The sequence below is a fragment of the Micropterus salmoides genome, unplaced genomic scaffold, assembly GCF_014851395.1.
Source record: "Micropterus salmoides isolate LMB-PRFRI ecotype aquatic unplaced genomic scaffold, ASM1485139v1 Ms_hic_scaffold_8, whole genome shotgun sequence".
Taxonomy (NCBI): Eukaryota; Metazoa; Chordata; class Actinopteri; order Centrarchiformes; family Centrarchidae; genus Micropterus; species Micropterus salmoides.
In genome coordinates, this window is record NW_024044570.1 from 34,159,936 (window position 1) to 34,181,940 (window position 22,005).

The following is a 22,005-nucleotide window of genomic DNA, read 5'->3' on the forward strand; positions in this document are numbered from 1 at the left end:
CAGCTAGTCCTCACCTCCAGACAGCGGAGTGGGGAAGCCACAAGCTTCTCTTTGAGCTGTGTTTTGTCCACAAGCAGTAAGCCTAGATGCCTTGTCTGCTGGATGGCTAAGGCTTGCCTATGCTCACTGTGGTATGACTCCAGTGCTTTTCCAAAAAAGGACAAACCTGTGAGATGAGGCAGTAAATCCATCAGTCTAAAAGAAGATGCTATTGTGCATGCTAACTAAAACTGTGTATGTTAACTTATGAGTTTTTTTCTTATCATGTGCCACAATCCTAATCTGCTACTATCCCTCTCCCTTCTTTGAACAGTCTAACAAAGCGCACTGAAATAAACATGATCCCATGGTAATCATTTCAGTCAACACAAAGTCCAGTCGCGTTCACAATAAATGATGAATAAGAAAAGGAAACAAATGCAAGAGAATAACTTCCATGTTTGGACATGCAGTTTTCAGAATCTTTCTATCAGCCACTGATGACTTTATGATATAACCAGTGTTACCATATAAGAGTTTTATCACTATGTATATAATTCCATATAGATCAGTATTTCTATATACCTACCCTTTTGGCAAAAATGGAAAGACTTGAAACATGCACAACAAGAAGATGCAATCAGCGGTCCCTAAATGAAGTTTTCTAAGGACCACGTCAGTCAAAGAAACATTTATTGATATGCACTAGCTATGTTTGGCAGTATGGCTCTGTTCTGGGACCTTCCTATACTTCCAAGTACCTACATGGAAAGCCTAAGGCAGGCAGAGCAGCATTTTAATTTTTAAAATGTATTATATTAGACCTCAAGGACACATCTAATTTGTTTTGGTGTGAAACACTGAACTTCTGTTTGCCTTTAAGGCAGAGGAAAGCTGAGAGGCGTGGTTACCAAATTTTCATAATATGTCTCCAATACCAGTAAAGCCGGCCTCTCCCTTATCAAGAGAATTTTTAACTCAATAGCTTTTTGTGTTGTGAGTTGAGGATGTAGTACAAAAATGTTTATGTTGGTCACCATGATCCTGTTGCTGCATTGCATCCAGATCAAGACCCTCATTCTCTTTATAGAATAGCCGAAAACGCTCCAACGTGTGTGCATACACTTTTGCTGCATCAAAGGCAAAGTGGAGTGATTCCTAAGGGGAGAAACAAGTCAGGCCCATACATGCACAGTACTGTACAGACAAAGTACAACCTTCAGAGATAGAAACCTATGCAAAGTAAAAATCTGACCCTGATGTTTTGGATGATACATTGAAGGTGGCCATCATTGTCTATGATGGATTCCAAACGGGCGCCATGGTCATATCTATTTTCCGATTTCTAAAAGTTAAAGAAGGGCACATAAAACTCATGTACAGACTTTATCGCAGATCACTGAGCAAAATCAGTACCTTAAAATCTTTGACAAATCAACATTAACATTTAGAACAACTAAGTCATCCTGAATATACACGTGAGGGCTGTCAGGTTGAGGTGGTGATTTTTTTCTTACCTCATACTCTGTGGACTCCGGATCAGCCATGAGTGTATTAACTGACATCACTGTTTTCTCAAACTGCCCAATGATCTCTGCAACAGTCTTCTGCAGGAATGAACATAGCACATGCTGTAGATGGGGATTCAATAGGTAACAACTAACAGTTCATAACAATTTAGAAAACAAACTTGAAAGTTCTCCTCAGAAGGTTTGTAGGTCAAAGTAACTGTGTCCAGCATCAGCTCAGAGATGAACATGGGCTGCAGATGGGAGATTTCTGACTAACAAATACACACACACAAACCAAAAACAAAACTGAACACCAGTCTGCTTGAAAACTCAATTTGTTGGATATAGCTATTACTCTGATTTCACTATTAAAAATACTGAAACAATGCCCTACCTTCTTATCCATGTCTTCCGCAGGGTCAGTGGTAGCCTCAGAGAGCTGGCTCCAGCTCTCAATATCGGCATGGCTGGGCGTTTGACCTACCTGCTCCTGAAGCACAGCCAATAGTTTGGTCACGGCATTCACCACCAACACGTGCAAGGTGTTGAGGACCAAAAAGTCAACAAGACGGATGAAGCTAGGTAGGTGAGAGGCAGAGAAGGGTTGGACTGGGGTAATGTGATAGATATGCCTGAATAATGATGACATAGGCTTTTCTCACAGCAAACATTTTGACCTTCCTGTATAGGAACGTGTTGCAAATAACATTAATGATGGTTCTGTTCTATTCAAGAGTGCCAGTAACCCATGACAGATCTGTGGAATTCAGCTATCATTAATGTCATCATTCAGACCTGTGAAATGTAAAGATATGTTTTCCGTGGGTATGTCTGGCACATAAATAGAGACAGGAAGCAAATAGAATCAAAGGAAAAGAAATGTAATAAAAATGACAAACCACATGAGGCGGCCCGAGAGAACAGTCTTGTTGATCTCTGAAAGAATAGTCTTGTCCTTTTGATCATCTGAGACAAACAGAAAGTGCCATCAACCTTTTAACATTGTGGTCTGTGCATGTTTATTCCAGTGTTTCCATATAGTCAGTGTGTACGCACTTGAGTTATCGGATGTGGATCGCGGTTCTGACAAGTAGTTGCGACAGGCACATGCTGCCAACTCCTTTACCAGGTCCTGAAACTTCTCCAAGTCTGTCAACACCTGACAATAAACAAAAAAGGGCAATGAGCTCCTGAGGAGGCACACAAAGACATGCAAAATGTATGTATATACACGCCAAACATCTGGACCAATATCTGTATATTTTTGAATAAAGAGCTACACCTCTTGCAGTTGGTTGAACTGGATGTCCTGGAACTCCTGCAGTGTGTAAGTGCGTTTTAGCTCCATGTGACACAAGCCTGTGTCGATGATTTGGTAACACATTTTCCTGATGTCTATCAGTGCAGGACTTAGAGACTGTATGACATATACAAATATTAATAACAACATAATACCCACACTACTCACATTCATTCAAAGTTGTAAACCTCCAATTGTTTTTACTCAGTGAGCGTATTTATATGGTGTGATATTGCATATTGAAGATCTCAAGAAATATTGAGAGAAAATCCAGACCTCCATTTATATACACACCCTTTACACAGGAAAAACAGTTGACAATGAGTGAGAGAGTGAGAATTTATTCACCTAGTCACATACCTGGTTGACAATGAACAAGTGGTTTTGGAGGAACTCCTTGGCCAAAAAAATCTTTTTGGAGCGAACTTTGGTGCGCCAGACATAGAAGGGTTTCCACTTTTTGAAGAGGGCAAAGAACGGGATGCGGATCAGCTGGTTGTGGTAGTTATACTTTTCCTCACACACTGACAACACACCTCCATGGCTGCTCAAACTCATGTACTCATCCATTTGAACTTTGGAGGGACGATTCAGCTGCCTGCCACTCTTTATGGAAAAAGGCCATCTGGGGACACTAGGGGTTGACACCACATCCTGGGAGAGCAGAGGACACAAGCAAAGATCAATTTCCTCCAGCAAGTAGCTAATTTAGGCCAGATTAGACAGAACGCGCTTTTTGCAGTGAGAGGCGCCTTTTATAAATTGTTTTCTATTGGCAGTGAGCGTTCTGCGGGCTGTTTATGCACCCTGGGCGCCTGCTGCGCCTCGCGTTTTCAAAGCAGCGCTCTGAGCTTGTGGTGACGGAAGTTTACAGTTGCTTAGATTGTCCGGAGACTGACACACTGTCCCCGACTCATCCTAAAATAAGCCTTGAACCGACCATCATTAAGACGAACTCCTGGACCAGCTGGTGGTACTACCAGCGGCGTCTCCCCTTTCTGACGGTCTCATGTACCCACACAGATCTCCGTTTCCATGTTTCCCGCGTGTTTGTACACCTCTCACCCTTAAACAATGCCAGAGCAGGCGTCCTCCGTTTCTCTATTTTTTTTTAAAGTAGATGTTTTTAGCAGGGGTGGCACGGTGGTGCGGTGGTTAGCACTGTCGCCTCACAGCAAGAAGGTCGTGGGTTCAAACCCCGGTTGCCCTGGCCTTTCTGTGTGGAGTTTGCATGTTCTCCCCGTGTCTGCGTGGGTTCTCTCCGGGTACTCCAGCTTCCTCCCACCGTCCAAAGACATGCAGTCTAGGTTAATTGGCAACCCTAAATTGTCCTTAGGTGTGAGTGTGAGCGTGAGTGGTTGTTCGTCTATGTGTGGCCCTGCGATGGACTGGCGACCTGTCCAGGGTGTACCCCGCCTTGCGCCCGATGTCAGCTGGGATTGGCTCCAGCCCCCCGCGACCCTGTATGCAGGATAAGTGGTTGACGATGGATGGATGGATGTTTTTAGCAACAAAAGACTCAGACCTGTGAGCTGTGATCAAGTGCTAATATGACAGTTATTACTTAGCGGCAAACCAAAGATTACAGATCACTGGCGTTATAATCTTTGATTAGACTGACAGGACAGCTGATTTGGTGGTTGCCTAGCGACATAAAAAATGTACCGCACTGCTCTTTTCCAAATTCAACCGAAAAAGGCATTCCTGTTCAAACCTGTCTGTCTGATTGGGGTCTTAAAAGGCTATTAACAATGATTTGGGGCATTATAAAAAAGGCTTTGTCAAACCTTTGTCTGAAGAGCATGATTTTCCCAAAAAATCGTTCTGACATTAAACTACATTTTGTCAACAATCATTTAGACATGCAAGTGAATAGGTGACCTAGAAGATTGATATGTTTGCTACAGTTTACCGGTTGTCTTGGGTTTTAACATTGTCTCTACTTAGATTTATGAAATCATTTCATCGTGCACACTTTGAGGAACCTGTCCATCTTGCACTTTAAAAAGTTCAGTGTGTAAGTTTTAGTTGCATCTCGTGGTGAGGGTTGCAAATTGTTCAACTGCTCAATTCACCACTCCCCCATCCTTTCCAAGCGCGTAGGAGAAGCTACGGTGGCCCACACGTTCTGTCAGTTCTTGTGCTAAATAACACGTGAGGTCCTCCTTTTGTCCAAATTTCACTTCTCTTCTTATTTCTAACAAGCCAGACGACTACTACTATTTCCTCTTCTTCTTTTTTCTTCGTACATATTCAACGTAGTGAGGAAACACACTCTGTAAAGCAGCAGCAGAAACATGGCGGTGCAACATGGCGACGTCCATGTAAGAGGACCCGCGGTGTGTGTAGATAGAAATGTCTTATTAGAAGGTAATAAAAACATAACAGTTCGTTATTTAAGGACTTCAAACGTCAGTGAAAACATAGTTGTGTATAATATATTGCATTTCTGTTAATAGATCCTCATAAATATTACACACTGGACCTTTAAGCAATGCTTAATCTGTTCTCAGACAGGTCTGTCACTGACCTTGGATGTGGATTGCAGAGGAGGTAAGTGGACAGGCAGTTGTTCTCTGAGACTGGGATGTTTCTGCCTCAGCACAGCCTAGATTAAAGGGAAGAAACTGACTTCTAGAAAAGTCCAGTATCTACAAACTGTAATTACTGTAACACTGAGTCTAACGTATTTCATGTTGTCTCAGTTTGAGCTTAGTTTGCAAGTCTCACCTGTGCATCTTGAACATAGACCGGAGGCCTTGGTTGGAAGGTTGAGCTCTGCAGTTCAGGGATTTTGTGCTGCCGCTCTGGAACGATATGGCGAGTAGAATGTAAGTTTACTCCTGACATTTAATTAAAGACTTGACTAATGACATTCACGATATAACTAGCACATTTCCATAATACCTAAGAGGCCTATTAGTCCTGCCTACCTTTAGACTCTTGGCCAGGTCGGGTCGGATACACAGAGGCCATGGCATGTGCTGTATCCTTAGGCCCTACACAGTGGAGGGAGAGCAGGACAGAGGAGTTAGTAACGTCAGCTACAAGTTATGTAATCAGACAAATGAGCAAAGTAAAGACAAACTTTTTTTATTTACACAATTATTCAATTTACACAACTGACTTTATATTGTTACCCTTAAGTAGAAGTAATGTTACCCTTAACATCAAATGTAAAGTTTGCTAACATTAATGCCAACTTATTAACGTTATTTAAAACAGTAACGTTAAGTTAACAAACTTTTCCAACTTGCTTAATACCTATGAACTTCGCCTTATTGAGTAAGCATTATTGTCCAGAAGTATTCAAACACGCCTTCTGTATCAAATATTCAGCTCCAAAATCTTTTTGACATGACATAGCAAGTTAGTAACACATGGATCAGCTTGTGGTGGTAGTTATACTCCTCTTTCCAGCGCTTGAGGTCAAACTTGTCCTCACACACTGATAACACACCTCCATGGCTGATCATCAAATAGTCATCCTTACTGTACTGAGTTTGAACTTTGGAGGCAGGATCCAACTGCCTATCAGTCATAATGGAATAAGGCCATCTGGGGACACTAGGGGTTGACGCCACATCCTTGGAGAGCTGAGGAGTGGTGGAGAGACACAAGCAAAGTTCACTTTACTACTGCAAGTAGCTCAATTAAAGGCAAGTAACAATGATCAAACCTTTGCCTGAAGAGCCTGTTTTTCCCCCTTAACATTTTGAAATTACGCTACATTTTATCACCAGTCATTTGGACTGATGATGGCAGTGTATTGTAGATGCTGCGGCCTGCAGCTCCCTTAAACTTCACTACATTTTTGTTTCAATTTGTATTCTTCACCTTTATTACTGAAACATGAATGATTATGATAACTGACAGAAATACACTTATGTACACTGTCCTCTGCTCCTGTCCACTGTCATCTCTCTGTTACCGGTGTTTCACAAGCCCCCATACACACACACACACACAAACACCGTCATGCTGAAGAAAGTTGGCGTGCTAGCAAGATCTCATCACTTTAACAAACTCTAAGAAGTGCAACCACATCTGCAGATGCAAGGCGCAAGCTCATTTGAAAAATAAAAATAAAAAAAGCTACAGTACGTCTGTTTCTGGTCAAGCACTAATACTATGTTCAAACTGCACAATGTGGAGGCTGTCCTGCAGAAGATCTGTAGGAAGAAAATGTCAGTAGTCAACCTACTATTAACCTATTTAATAGGGGGAAAATTCACAGTACATGTAATGCAACATTGCATTCATAGTGAATTTTCCCTTACTAAATAGTACCACAGTATTATAATACTTACTCTATAATACTTATAATAGTACTATAATATCTTTAGTTTAGTCCTTATTCCACATGGGGAAAAAAGTAGCACCAAGCCAATTTTTGAAGAAAAAAAATAATTTAACTTAATTTATTTTTGCTTAGCATTGAATGCATTGTAGTTAAACTCATCAAACATAAATCATGTTTATTGTGTGTCTATGTAGATATTTTTCATGCAAGTTGTTAGTGTAATGCTTCAGCTGTAAGCTGTAAGGTAAGCTAGTACATGGCTACAAGAGTTTGGGTTAGATGTAACAAAAACAAGACACACACACACACACCACTTATGTAAATTGCACTCTGTCAGGACCCACTGTGAGAGACGCTGATGAATGTGCTGGTTTGTGTGATTGATCATTTATTTGTTCTGGTCAAACACGAAAACAGAAAAAATGCCACCAAAGGAAAAAGCAGAGGCAAATCCGGATGAAAAATATGTCACTCACTCAAGTAAATGAACTGATGCTGCAACAAAAGGAAATGTTCGAGGCACTGCTTGAAAAACAAAGTAATAAGTAATAACTTCAAACTTTGTTAAAATCATTATGGACTCCACATACAACAGGCTGAATACAATAACTAAAGACCTACAGGACATAAATGGAGAGGGCCCACCGCACAGCAAAACCTGGAGGAGACAGAACAAGGCCAATTGTGGTCAAATTTCTGAGGCACAAGGACAGATCAGCCATACTACAAAGACTCTGAAAGGATCCAAAATCTTTACAAACAGGGATTTCACGGATGCAGTCAGAAGAAAATGGAAGGAGCTGATACTGGATCTGAGAGCTGCGATAGAAAGGGGGGACATTGTCTGTCTATGACATGACAAACTGATCATTCATCCTCGGTCCAAAACACCAAAATAACAGACACTAAATGTATTGAAATAGATATGAAAAAACTAAAAAAGGTAATTGAGGGGATCTCAAAACCACTAACTCACATCTTTAATTTGTCATTCCAAACTGGTTAATTTCCAACAAAAATGAAAATGTCAAAAGTCAGACCTCTGCACAAAACCGGAGATAAACACCACTTCACAAATTACTACCTGTCTCTCTACTGCCGCAATTCACAGAAAATTTAGAAAAACTCATGACAGATTGAACAAATTCATAGATAAATACAAATTATTACATGACAGCCAATATGGGTTCAGAAAAAAAAACAGGTAAACTTCACAAGCTCTAACGGAACACAAAGAAGAAATCCCATATTCTACAGACCAAAAGAATTATGCATTTGGGGTTGTCATTGATCTGAAAGCAGTTACTTAAAAGACAGGCAACAACTTGTGAAGATGGGGGATTATACATCTAAACATTGGACATAGTGTGTGGTGTCCCCCAGGGGTCAGTGTTGGTACCAAAGCTATTCATTCTCTATACACACTGAACAAAATTATAAACACAACACTTTTGTTTTTGCAAATCTGTCAAAATCTGTGTTAGTGAGCACTTCTCCTTTGCCGAGATAATCCGTCCACCTCACAGGTGTCACATATCAAGACGCTGATCAGACAGCATGGGTATTGCCTTTGGCTGGCCACAATAAAAGGCCACTGAGGCCTGGATGTACTGAAACATGAGTTAATTCTTTTGATTGAGTGATCACCTTTTGCAGGTCACATAGAGTGGTGTGCTGAATATGTGAGGACTATACTTAGAGTTTTGACAATTCTTCAAAGTTTGTTTCAGTAAATGTGCCAAATCGAATGAGGAAAAATTGTAATTAAACTCTTAGAACTGTTAGTGGTGTGAGTGGTGACTAATGGTGCATTCATGTGTTTTCTGAATTTCTGAATAATCTGAATTTCTTTTGTTGGATTTAGGAATGAAATTGCTCTGAAAATGCTAATCCAACACATCTTTGTAGTAGCATCCATGTTTATTTCATGTAACGACTTAAGAGCACATGAACATACCAAAGTCAGAAGAACAACTCGGTAAATGGGACTATCAAAGGAGCAATGAATGCACAGGGAGCTGTAGGTTGCAATTCACAACCCTCACCACTAGATGCCACTAAAACTGAACCTTTAAAGACACAATCTGCACTGACTGCGAGAGCCTGTTAACTCCAAAAAAGGCGCAGTGCTTTCTGCAATTGGGTTGGATCGAGGTCGGGTTACAGTCACACCTTAAATGAACCATACCAGAGTTTGTTTCGAAGTGGACTGAGACCTCTTCAGCTGGGTCTTGGTATGGGTGTCTGGTCCGCACCCGAGTGCGATTAGCCTACTGCATTTGCACCTGCCCAAAATATCTGCACCCAGGGGGGAAAAAAAGAGTTCGATTCAATCGAACCCAACAAGACAGGTGTGAATACACCCTAAAGCAAAGTACCCACCCATCCACAGCCTGTTCACCCTGCTGATGTCTGGCAAGAGATGCAGAAGTATTTGCTGTCGCGCCACAAAACTACAGAGCAGCTTCTTCCCCCCAGGCTGTGAGACCTAAATTCATCCTTAGCACTGCACCATGCTAAATAGCTTATTTCTGTATATAATTGTATAATTTTTTGTATGTAACAACAACATCACTGTCATCTTAAAAGAAATGCTTAATTTCCTCTCAGACATGTTGGTGACTGACCTTGGTTGTGTATTGCAGAGGAGGTAAGTAGACCGGCAGTTGTTTTCTGTGCATGTGTGGCTGCTCTGTTTGCTGAGGGGAAGGTGACTTTGTGTACCAGCCTGGAAAATACATCCACTGACGGGCTTTTAAATGGCGGAGACTGGGTTCTTTCCGTCTTGCGGGTCTCTTCAGCACAGCCTACATTAAAAGGAAAAACTGACATCTACAAAAGACCCAAATCCACATACCGTAACTACTTCTTTTTCTTTTACAGTGTTGAATTAGGAGCAGTTAGGGATTCAGGGAATTGCTCCAGGGCACGTTTGGCAATGGACCGTGCTGGACTCGATCTGGCAACTACGGTTCCGAAGCCTTGTCCCCACAGACTCAACTAATACCGCCCCAGAAACTAGTCACCTGAACAGGGACTAGAACCCACAGATTGAAAGTCTGATGCTCCACCGACTGTGCTATCCAAGATAAAGGGAAGAAACTGACATCTAGAAAAGTCCCACACCTACATACTGTAATCACTTTAAGACTGAGCCAAGGAGAATTATATAAATAGTATGGGAAGTACCAAATTCTATGTACAGTATCTTAGTTTGCAAGTCTCACCTGTGCATCTTGAACACAAACTGAAGGCCTTGGTAAGATGGCTGAGCTCTGTAGTTCTGGACACTTTTGCTCTGGAACAATATTTCAAGTAGAGTTTAAGTTAAAGACATAACTAGCACATTTCCATAATACTTTAGAGGCCCCACATTAGCCCGCCCTACCTTTGGATTCATTGTCCCTGCTTTGGCTAGGTTGGCTCGGATACACAGAGGCCATGGCATGTGCTGTATCCTCAGGTCCTGCACAGTGGAGGAAAAGTAGGACAGAGGACTTAGTAATGTTAGCTACAAGTTATGTAATCTTACAAATCAGCAAAGTAAAGTTTTATACTAACTTTACAACATTAGCGTTAAGTAGCTGTAATGTACCATCCCTCATCCAACGGCTTGGCTGAAAGAGCTGTACAGACTTTCAAAGAGCTAATGAAAAAGAGCAGTGGCGATACATTGGAGACTAAGTTAAACAGGGCTTTGTTTCCTCCACAGTTAACAACAGGACTATCACCTGCTGAGATGACGATGGGCAGGAAGTTGAGGTGTACACTTGATCTCATACACTCAGATTTAAAAAAAAGGGTGGAGTCAAAAGCTTACCATGACAAACATGCAAAAACATGTAACTTTGTTGCAGGAGACTCAGTCTACACCCGAAACTACGGATGGGGACCTAAATGGATACCCGGACAGATAGTGGAGATCACAGGACCACTCTCCTATACAGTGTTGTTGGGAAACAGTAAGGTGATCAGGCGTCATGTGGATCAACTGTTCCGCAGACAGAAGCAGGATCTGCCAGTGCAGCAAACAGAGTGGACACATGAGGAGGAGTGTATAACCGGTGTCATCGCGCCACAGGACACAGGTACAACACCAGGGGATGAAGAAGTTCTGGCGGTGGTGAAACAGGACCCAGAGAACAGGGCACCAGATAGTTCCCGAAATGGAGAGCTTGGGTCTTGCCCAGACCACAAAGGAACAGAAGACCACCAGCCTATATGAAAGACTTTGTAAAGTAAAGGACAGTCCTAAAATAATAATATGGCACAGTATTAGGTTTTATTTTATTGCCAGCTTTGTATGGTTATTGGGGTGTCTACCATTCTGGTGGGGAGGGGGGGTGTTCTGGTCATGATCGCGTAAAAATGCACAGTAGTTATGTTGTGAGTGACTCATTTTAAACTACAGAGAAGTTTAAGTTTTAGAAGGGAGGATGTTATGTTGTGGCCGCTGTAGGTTATTACAGTTCAGTTCCATTAGGGGGCACCAGCGCTATTGATTTAACAAGATTACATCGAGTAGAGTTAGAGAATACAGACCCCACTCCTGAGTAGACGTGTCCCTAAGTGTTCATTTTATGTTGCTATGATGTTATTGGCAATAAAGTCAGCTAAACTGAAGACATTGTCTCTGCCTCTGATAACATGAATCTCAAGATACTACAGTAGCTAATGTCAAATTTTGCAAACCCTAAGCCCAATCTGTGACCCCAGCACATTACTTTAAAATTGTCCCCACATTGCTACAATAACGTTAATGCTAAGGCTATTTTAACGCTAACATTAGGCCTAAATGCTAAGTACATTCAGAGTAAGCTAATTAGAACAATAGTTGCACTGCTAACTGAGCTAATTAGATAATTGCAGCTTAGCAGCAACAAGTAAAGCTACCTGTCCAACAGGTAACTCAGAGGACATCAGAGGGAAAACAAGAACATATTTTCTCCATCAAATATGATCCAGTTTCAGCAAAATCAGTGAATAAAGTTGTTTTTGTACAGCAATCACTAGGGCCCTGTCAGTCCCCAGAAACACTATGCTTCAGCAACTTAATAAAAATTGAGAAAGCTTTTCATTGGATGCTAAATTAATCTCTAATAATACACTGAGCAGGCCAGGCATCATTGACACTCTCTTGTCTTTATTTGCAATTTGGTATTAAACTAATCCAAAAATAAATTTATCATGTTACATTACTTTTATATTGTGGCACTTGGATTACCTTACTAATTAAATTTTTTAACAAGTAATCAGTAATTGTATTGGATGACAAATCTTCTCAACCCTGAAGTTAATTTTAATAGTAAAAAAGCAAACTTTTCTAATTTACTTATTAAGCTACATATGGACTTGACATTTCAAAATCTTTTTGATATAACTTTGATAGTTATTACAGCTTTATAAAACTATCTAACGTTAGCCTATAATAAAGCTAATTCTCTGCATGGGCTGCTGCCTACAATTGAAGTATGCTATTGCAATGATGAAGGCAGTTGGAGAACAATTAGATACAAAATACTACAGGATGACTTTTTCCTTGGCAACAATCATATTTTTCCCAGATGATGAACAGATTTTTAGGTATTCTATCATCTCAAACATAGTGCATGCACCCGCCGATATGGTGAAACAAATCGCGCTCCTAGGTTTGGGTTAACTTGAAGCCCCGAATGTTTAAAACGTCTGCCCCAGCCTATGACGAACGTTAATAAATTCCTTAGAGTAAAATTAAAGTAAAGCGATTTAAGAACTAACATTATAAAGCTAACTTGCTATAAAGCTCCAGCTATAAGAAATAACGTTAACGTCGAAGTTATATGTAACGTTAAGTATGACTAATGTCAAACAGAAATATGAGTTTTACCCCAAATATTTAATAATAATTCATGAACTTTTATTTACCGACTTCAGACGATTCAGCTCCGTGGTAAATTATTCAGCTCCGAAATCTTTTTGATGTAACTTAGCCAGATATTATCGCTTTACTAAACTATCTAACGTTAATTGTCTGTGTGGGCTGCTGACCTGCAGTTGAGGTTTAACGTTACGGTTTCCTAGCAACAAAATTCTGCCCCGGTATGCCAGATAAAAACGGTTTATAATTAATCCGTTCCAAAACAGTTAGGATAAAGTGTGGCGTTTTAAGAACTAGGATATATGCCTAAACTCCAGCTATAGCATTTTGCTGTAACATCGATCACCTCGCTATTTCATGCCATTAAAACACCTCAATTAGCTAAGCATAGAAAGATGAGTTTTTAACATTTAGGCTATAACTTTAATAATATTTATTAATAATTCATGAACTTTTACCTCCCGATTTCTCATGATTCAAGCTCCATAGTAAAATGTTGCAACAATTTTTTTTATTTCACACTTGATTTGGCAATCTTATCTGTAAAGCCTCTGTGAATTGAATTGATCTGACAGAGCACTCGACAGAGAATTAAGAGAATGCATTAGCTTTTATCTGAAAGCCAATCGATTATTATTTATGGTGGCAACAGAGTTTACATTTCTTGCAGCGTTATCTCCCTATTTAGCAGTATTTCACCTAAACAAATGTTGTCCTCAGATACTGTACCAGTTTATATCTCAACCTGAAATAAATAGCCTGTGTTTTTTCCATTGCTCATTCAGATAGCTATGGAGGCTGGAAGTTGTTGTTGTTGTGATGTAACTGGATGAAGTGAAGGAACTCCAAATGTGGAAGGGAAGCAGTGACTGACACATGTCTTTGGATTGTGGGTTTGCAGAGATGTTCACACAGTCTCTATTCTGAAGATGTGGTTACAGATTGAGAAACAGAAAGTGACCATTCTGCACTGAATTGCGTAGTTTGTGTTATACCCACAATGTGTTGGTTAATAACTACAGCATTTGTTGTGCATACTAAGCTCTTTTAATGGTACCGCACGTATAGATGGTAAGCAGTTTGAGGGGAATGAGGCGCAGTGCCATCCCCCTTGTTAGCAAAATGACTAAAATGAATACCTCTTGTTAACCTTCCATTCCCTATAGCAGAGAGAGTGCAGGCAGAGGTGTTAGTTGAATATTGGTCTAGTCTGCCCGCTCATTGATCCTTTATCTGGATGATGTTTGTACAAGTTATAATCTATGCCCCTGACCATGGCTCTGAAATATCAGTAGCCTAACTGGGCTGTGTATTGATAAATCTATGGTGCTGTCTGTGGTGCTGAAGTAGCCCAGCAGACAGATACTCTATAGAGTAGTGTCACCTTCTTGATCAAAGTAGCAACGTGTAGTCGTGGGTTGCTCCCATTAGGCCATCCCCCCAGTTCAAAATGGACAAAATCAAAATCAGCCAATTATGAAATAATGCTCTACAATAATCCCACTCCAAGCAAACCTCAAGTAAAAGCATCACAGCTTTATTTCAGTTATATTTGGTTAAAATTAGGACAAACATGTGAATTAATGAATACCCTCATGACCAGTAGGCTTGCAGATGCATGTGTTTCATTATTTGTGCCCCTGTGTCTGGGGACCTTTCTCTCTCTCCTCTGGTTTCCTGTTATCTCTCTGCTGCCTGTTATAATATAAATCCTATAATATAATTTTCAAAATGATTAAAAATACATGTATTATTATTATTATTATTATTATTATTATTATTATTATTATTATATTGAAAAGAAAGGTTATTTGGTTATTTGGACTGATAAACAGACCGGAACCAGGTTTTATTCCTGCTTCATGAGAATCTGGTGTCTTTTTAGGAGATACTATAAACAAGTTGTGGTAAACATGTATTTAATTACCTTATGAATTTATATACATTGGTAAAATAGAATAAATAGCAAATCAACAGTTCATTCTTTCCCACCTCCTGGGTTGCAGAATCTGTTGTAATTTCATATTTTTTTAGTTTTACATACATGTGAGTGGATTTAAGGATCTATAGTGACTCATTAGTGACTAGAAGCAAGTCAGGAAAATGTGTGTTTGTTGTGATTGAGATTATTAGAGAAAAGAGAAGAGGAGGGGTGGTAATTTCAGTACTAACAGCTTCTGTACTGCAGTCCACTAATCATTTCTCCATCTCATCATCTGTTGCTGCTCCTGTCTATAGTAAGTTACACCTGATATCCTGCTATTAGACACCGAAGTGGAAGATACAGCACTTGCTGACGTTAGACTGAGGTCTATTCCCTTGTAAATCTGCTCTATACAACATCAGTGTTTTTATACATGTGTGACTACAGGGTGATGGCCAGGCTCAGCGAGTGTCTGGCCAGAGGAAGAATGGCTCGTGTGTTTGTGCGGTGGACTCCAACCTGTGGACGTTCCCTGCTGTGAAGTTCGAGTCCGTGCTGCAGCAGGTTCAGTCCTGTGAAGGATCTTTGAACAACCTGCAGGAACAGGTGAGAAATAAGGTCGACCAGCATCATTTTACATTGGTGAGAGTGGTTCCTGGGTCCAGTCCAATTCCACCTCTGCTCTGATGGTTTATGGATACACTGGCACTGAGCCATACAGTGCAGATAATTCTGACTATTATTACTTCGGCATTTTAGACTCTTCTGTTCACCTGACTTGCGAGTCTTGTGACTATGTGAAGGTACAGTCCCCAAAGAAAATATGAACTTGAAGCTGGAATCCTGAAAACACATTCAGCCTTACCTACCTTCACAACCAGACACTGTACACAGACTTGTCTCTGCGCCTGCTGGGCCAGGAGCTCAGCCAGTTGGAGACAGATGTTGGTGTCATCCACAGGCAGCTAAACAACGGCCAAACACAGAAACTCTCCAAAGAGGTACAGTAAAACATCCACTCAAGACACTAAAATGATTCCTAATGTCGTAGAACAATAACTACGTGAGAAACATGAAGTCAATCTTTATTAAACTATGATGAAACTGGGTTGTTGCATCAGCAAGTAGCAATATAATACTGCAAAGAAAAACATAGTTTAAATAAGAATGCTACATTAGCTCACAGTCTCTCATGGACATGATTGAAATGTTGTTATGTAATTATAAAATTAATATGATAATATGAAGAAACATACCTGAGTTATTTGAAATATTTTAAAGTTAACTGTATACAGTGTTATGTGTGTGTGTGTGTGTGTATGTGTGTGTGTGTGTGTGTGTGTGTGTGTTAGATGGATAAATTGCTTGCGGATGTAGACAGGATGCAAATGTCAGACACATGAAGAGAGACAAACAGAGACGGCGCTACCTGAAGAACAGTGCTGAGTCCTGCAAGTCAATCCCCAAAGATTTCAGAGGTAAGTATGCTCTGTGTGTGTGGACGAGAGTCCTCACTCAGCCATTGCAATAACTACAGCATAAGGAACCAAGAGATTTCTGAGGAAAAATGTGCAATACCTACAGTAAAATTAAGTATGTTGCCTATAAACATGTTACATGTTGCAGCACAGTATTGCAATTGATTTGGCCTTATTTGTCAGGTGGACAAATGATTAATGGTTATATGGAGGGAACAGTCTTCAAAAATGTAACCCAGGATTTAAACTTCATTCCAACTGAATGTAACGTTATTAAAACAGATACATCTGGTTGTCCAAGGAACGTGCCACAACTAAAAAATGTGTCAGGATGTGGTTGTGAGTGGAGTAGGTTTAGGACCCAAATATAGGACACAAGGACAGAGCAGGAACAGTTCTTGAGATTTATTTCAACAGAAAGTGTACTCACAAAAGCAGTGTCTGAATCAAACAAGTGCAAATAAACAAGTAATCCAAAGGAAAAATGCTGAATCCAAATCCATACGAAACAATTGGGGAGAACGAGCAGGCAGAGGACATCCCACAACACTTGACATGACAGAGCAAGACAAGCTACAATAACCAACACAGACTGAAGGAACAAGCAAACATTTAAACCTGAGCAAACGAGCAAGGCGGAACCACAACAGGTGACATGGACAATCAAGCAACACAGACAACACAGGCAGGCAGAGTTATTACAGGGGGAACAGAAAGAACACAGGTTACAAAACACCTAACACAGGCCACATCAAAATAAGACAACTAGAGAAGATAAGAACAACTCAATAGACAGAAACACAACAGGAAACAAGCAGACTGAACACAAGATACTGACCACTAAACACAAGAAAAGAAACCAACAGGAAACACACAGACAAGCAGACAGATTAGGATGAATGAAACCAGAACACAGAAGACATGTGACTAAATGGGAAGAAACTAGTAAACACATCTAAGAACTGACACAGAAGCCTGACTACAAAATAAGACAGAACCAATAACTGATCTAATCTGAAGAGGCAAATAAACATAAAAGGGCTGAACAGAGGAAACATAAGGCATGGAACAAAACCCTAAACCACGTAACCAGACTGAAACAAGAAACACAGAACAAACTGACATCAAACCATAAAACAGGCAGAGGTAAACATCGGGCGGACAGGCAGAATCGTGACACTATGTGGATCAACATGTACAACGATGGCTATATGCTGGCCTATCAGGCCAACTTCTGATCTGAAGATGCTGTTCCCATGTTAGCGATGTTCAGATAGCACTGACAACAAGAAATAAACAGACCTAGAGAAGGTCCAGCTTTCTCCATGAAGTTTGCCAATGTTAGCAGTCAGGTACTCCATATTATTATGATTTATAGGGCATATTACAAACTGTATGTTAAATGTTTGTAATGTAAAAACACTGACTGTAATAAAGTTGAAATTCAATACAAAACAAATATAATAGCATTTTCTTGTAGAGTCATTGTTGTTGGCTGTGATTGCAGATTGGTGTATCAGGTCTTCAGACAGGCTTGCAGCTCTGTGAGGCTATACTAAGGCAGTGGGGCTTTGAGCTAACTGCTAATGGCAGGATGCTAACATGCTCACAATAACTTTATTAACATGCTGATGTTTAGAGGGAAACGTTTCAGCCTGGCCCAAAGTGGTGTGCCTACTGACATTGTCCATCCCTGGAGCTGCTAGCATGGCACAACACAAACACTTAAGCTGATGATACACGGGGCAACTTTTTGAGCAATGTTGCTGCGCAATCTTTCTTGTGGCAAGCCCGGCTATGTTTTGAATGGATAGCGGTGGGGCGGGGCGGGGGGCAGAGTGGTGGGGGAAGGGGATTACGGCAGTAATCTTTTCTCATTACCGCTTACGGCAACATTGCCCAGCACCATTGCTCTAAAAGTTGCTCCATTTATCATCAGCTTTAGGTCAGTTTAAAAGTATTACTCTTACCTTTGACCTGATTTGAAGATTTAAGAGTGATACCAATATTTCTTGGTTGCTTAACACTGGGCACATTGTCGAGCAAAAAAGAAGATATCACTTATAATGATGGTTAATGTTGACTTTGAAAATTCAAGTTCATAATTGGAAGTTGACAGTAGGAGCATGAGCTGGTAGTGAAATCCTCCGGTGCTTGAGATTTGACTGAATACAATCACAAATGAGTTTCACTCTATAAGACATTTTAGGTTAGTCTGATCAAATAGAGTGACAGGTTAATGTCATAGCTCAGAGGATCACAAAGTAAAACCTGCCAATGACCATATTACAGCCTGCAGGTCAGCTCAGCAGGTGGCTGATCCAGTCTGGCTGAGGTGAGAATAATAGGTTCACTGTGCACGACCCTTTTTACCACCAGAGTGTGCTATAAGGCTGAGACATTAGAGATAGCTGATCACCTATCTCTCTATATATCTATCTATCTGTCTGTGTGTGTTTAGACTCCGCTGTGTGAGTCTCTTGCTCGGTGTAGCTGGCAGCACTACTATCTTAAAGAAACATTCTAACATCTAATTTTATTTAAGGAATATGCTTGCTTGCCATTAATGTAAGGTTCATCTTAAGGCAGAGAGTGTAAAGGCAGAGTTGAGATCCATGATGTGTTTAGCCTAGCCTAAAGTAACTGCATTACCTTCTTTGTAAAACTACAGTTTCTTACATCAGTTCTACCAGTCATAGTGAAAGTAATTACTTAAAATTGGACCAATGGGGCAAAAAGATTTTCTCTTATTTGGCAAAGACTTTCTCTTATTTAAAACATGTCTGATTTCCTGAAGACTCCTGCTTTGTGCCCTGGTGCAACTAGCTCTTAATGTGCATGAAAATGTGTTCTAGGAGAGTGTTTGGCTTTTTACGATTGGATACTGTCTCTGTCTCTTGCTAGTTTCTCCAACATTACCTACCGTAGCGTTAATGGTGAAAAAAAATCAGTATCTCCAAGCTGTCTTATTTATTCAACATCCCAAGAGCTTGTTTTAGAAGCAGTTAGCATGACCAACAATTACACTGAGTCTAGTTACTTCAAGCAAAAGTCCTGTTATTATAATAGGGTTATGAATGAGCTTGCTAACATTTCTTATTTTTTTGAGTTAAGCCATCAGTTTCTCCCTGTTTTCAGTGATGTTGCTATGCTATGAAAAAAAATCCTAATAATCAGTTTAAATCCTGTTGTTACTGATCTTTTAGTCTCATCACATCTTTACAAACAGAGCATGGCTACAGAGGTGGGAAAAATCTTCGCTAGTTCCTAACAATGTATTTTTTTTCTGTGTCTGTGTTGATATTTCATATTTTCTTTTCAGACAATTTTTCCCCCCTATCTAGTCTAACTTGGTATATTGAATGAGCAAGCTGGTTAGTGCTATGCAGTATGAGAGTTTGCTCTTATGTCAGTTATTTACTTTACATTTTGCAGGAGGTATTGAAACTTTAAAGTAGTTTCAACGTTGAACAGACCACAATGAACCACATTTGCAGAATGTACTGAGCTGCTTGTAGTTGTACCAGTTGTACCCAGTAGGGGGCGTTGTGATCTCACCCTGAAGTCAGGAGGACAGATGTTTCCGCTGCTGTGGCCTGGTTTCCAGTCTCTGGCTGGCTGCCTCTCAGACACACCCAAAGCTCTGCTCACATAATGACAGACCTGCTGCCCTGCAGATTTAAAGAACCCAAACAGCAGGCGGCTGGCTCAGGACAAAACTTCATGGTCTACTCTTTACTGTGTATGTGGTCAGGCTGATTTTATGTTTTTATTCAGGGAAAATAGGCTGGGGAGGATCTACATGTCCTGTAATAATATGCTGGGACACTGTAACATTTTGGTAACCTTCAGAGTCATAATTTGTACCTTTAAATCCTCTCTTTCATCACGCCTCTGTAGAAATCAGTCCCTGAAAAACTGTCATACCGAAACAAAGTAGAAAATAAGTGGAGCATGTAGTAATCGATGTAGAAATGCAACAGTAGATCTAACATCTGAGCTCATTTTGCAGGTGATTTAGTTAATGGTAATCCATCCTTTCAGTTGGACCTGTAGCACCATTCTTTTTCTTCACATATCTCTTCAACACAACTGCAGGGACGAACTAACTGTATGTTTCTGTTCGTTTGTCATATTGTGATAAAACACAATTTTGTGAAATGATGTGAACCACGTACGCGTAACATCAACAGAAACATTAAAGGCATCAACATTTGATTTCAACGCAGGTATTTTGAAATATTTCAACTATCAGATGGATTGCCATGCCATTTTGTAGAGACATTCATGGTCCCCGGAGGATGGATCCAAATGACTTTGGTAAACTCTGTGTATCCTGTAGTGCCACCATAAGGGTGACATTTGTGCTTTTGAGTGAATTGTCAAAACAACTATTGGATGGATTGCAATACTTTGGTGGATGACCAACTACCTGCAAGTACAGCCTCACAGAGCTGCTAGTGTGACCGTAGACTGCACAACAAAAACTACACAAACTGCACTGGGATCATTTAAAATCGTCCTTAACTCAACTTCAGCTTGCCTCTTTATAGTTTTCCCTTCCACTGGTGCAGTATGTTTACTCATAGCTAGAAAAGGAAACTGCAGCATCCCATCTCTTTTTAGCCAAGAACAGACTGCTGACAGAGAGACAATCCTCAGCTGCCCAGTGGATTCAGGCCCTGCAAATAAGATATTATAAAATAAAATATGAAATGACTTTCAGTTCTTATCAGGAGTTTTCTCCTCAGTTTAAGCAGATGTTCACTGAATGTTGCAGGCTGCTGCTTTACTGAACACTTACAGGACTCATAGCTCATACTTAATGCCAGGAAGTCCATCCTGTTTTGTCTCCAAGGCAGGATCTTACCATGATGATAGCCTGACAGCTTCACCTTTACACATCCTCACACCATCATTACCCATAAATATGTAATGGTCACATTTAAGAGTCCATCTGATACACAGAGCCATTATCACTCACTGCCGGTATCAAGTACAGATGATTACCAGTAATGACATCAGCTGACCCTGCAATGAGCTGCCCAACTTCCTTAAAGCTGCACCAGGCTGGGTTTTCGTGTAAAAATAAGCCAGGCTTGTCAGCTTAAATCACAAGCTGCTGCAGAGGAGAGTGCCCTGTCCACACACTGATGAAAGGACTATAGACTGTATATATAATTCTAATATAAATACGTTTACTGGCTGGTAATCTTTCATACAGGGGGTATGTCCCATCACCTCCTAAGAGAACAAATATATTTATTTTCTGTCTCTCATATAGTTAGTTACTTAGGGCTAGTCACATTAGCTGCGTGCTGTTTACTGACAGAGTAGCAGGACTGAGATTTGAATTGTTGCGCCTCCTATCATTTGAAGCTGCATATAAGTTTTTAAGTGGAGTTTTAAAAAAAGTTTTAAAAATTTTATTTAGAAATAAAAATAGATCAGAAATTAGAAATAATCTTATGTTACAAACTGCACCTTCCATGTTGTTTATAGGTTAAACAGGTTAAATAGTCAGATAATCATGCAAAGTCAGTAGGATTCATCCTCTGGGACCATGAATGTACAGAAGGTACAACTTCAGGGAAATTGATCTAATAGTTATTGAGAAATTTCAGTCTGGATTAAATAATGGACCGACAGGCAG

General features: G+C 40.3%; 1 protein-coding gene across 1 annotated transcript in view; it reads right to left on the reverse strand.

Moving 5' to 3' along the window:
• The window catches only part of LOC119893065 (dynein heavy chain 6, axonemal-like), a 56,853-nt gene extending 46,299 nt beyond the window's left edge, over positions 1–10,554 (reverse strand). Inside the window, 17 exon segments of the mRNA XM_038704992.1 lie at positions 15–166; positions 1,017–1,137; positions 1,235–1,324; positions 1,497–1,586; positions 1,670–1,762; positions 1,885–2,068; positions 2,390–2,456; positions 2,547–2,649; positions 2,773–2,907; positions 3,151–3,444; positions 5,321–5,398; positions 5,521–5,597; positions 5,724–5,789; positions 6,284–6,386; positions 9,721–9,900; positions 10,321–10,391; positions 10,482–10,554. Of these exon segments, the coding sequence (XP_038560920.1) occupies positions 15–166; positions 1,017–1,137; positions 1,235–1,324; positions 1,497–1,586; positions 1,670–1,762; positions 1,885–2,068; positions 2,390–2,456; positions 2,547–2,649; positions 2,773–2,907; positions 3,151–3,444; positions 5,321–5,398; positions 5,521–5,597; positions 5,724–5,789; positions 6,284–6,386; positions 9,721–9,900; positions 10,321–10,391; positions 10,482–10,536 (1,959 nt within the window). The 5' untranslated portion in view covers positions 10,537–10,554.
• Between the last annotated feature and the right edge of the window lie 11,451 nt (positions 10,555–22,005).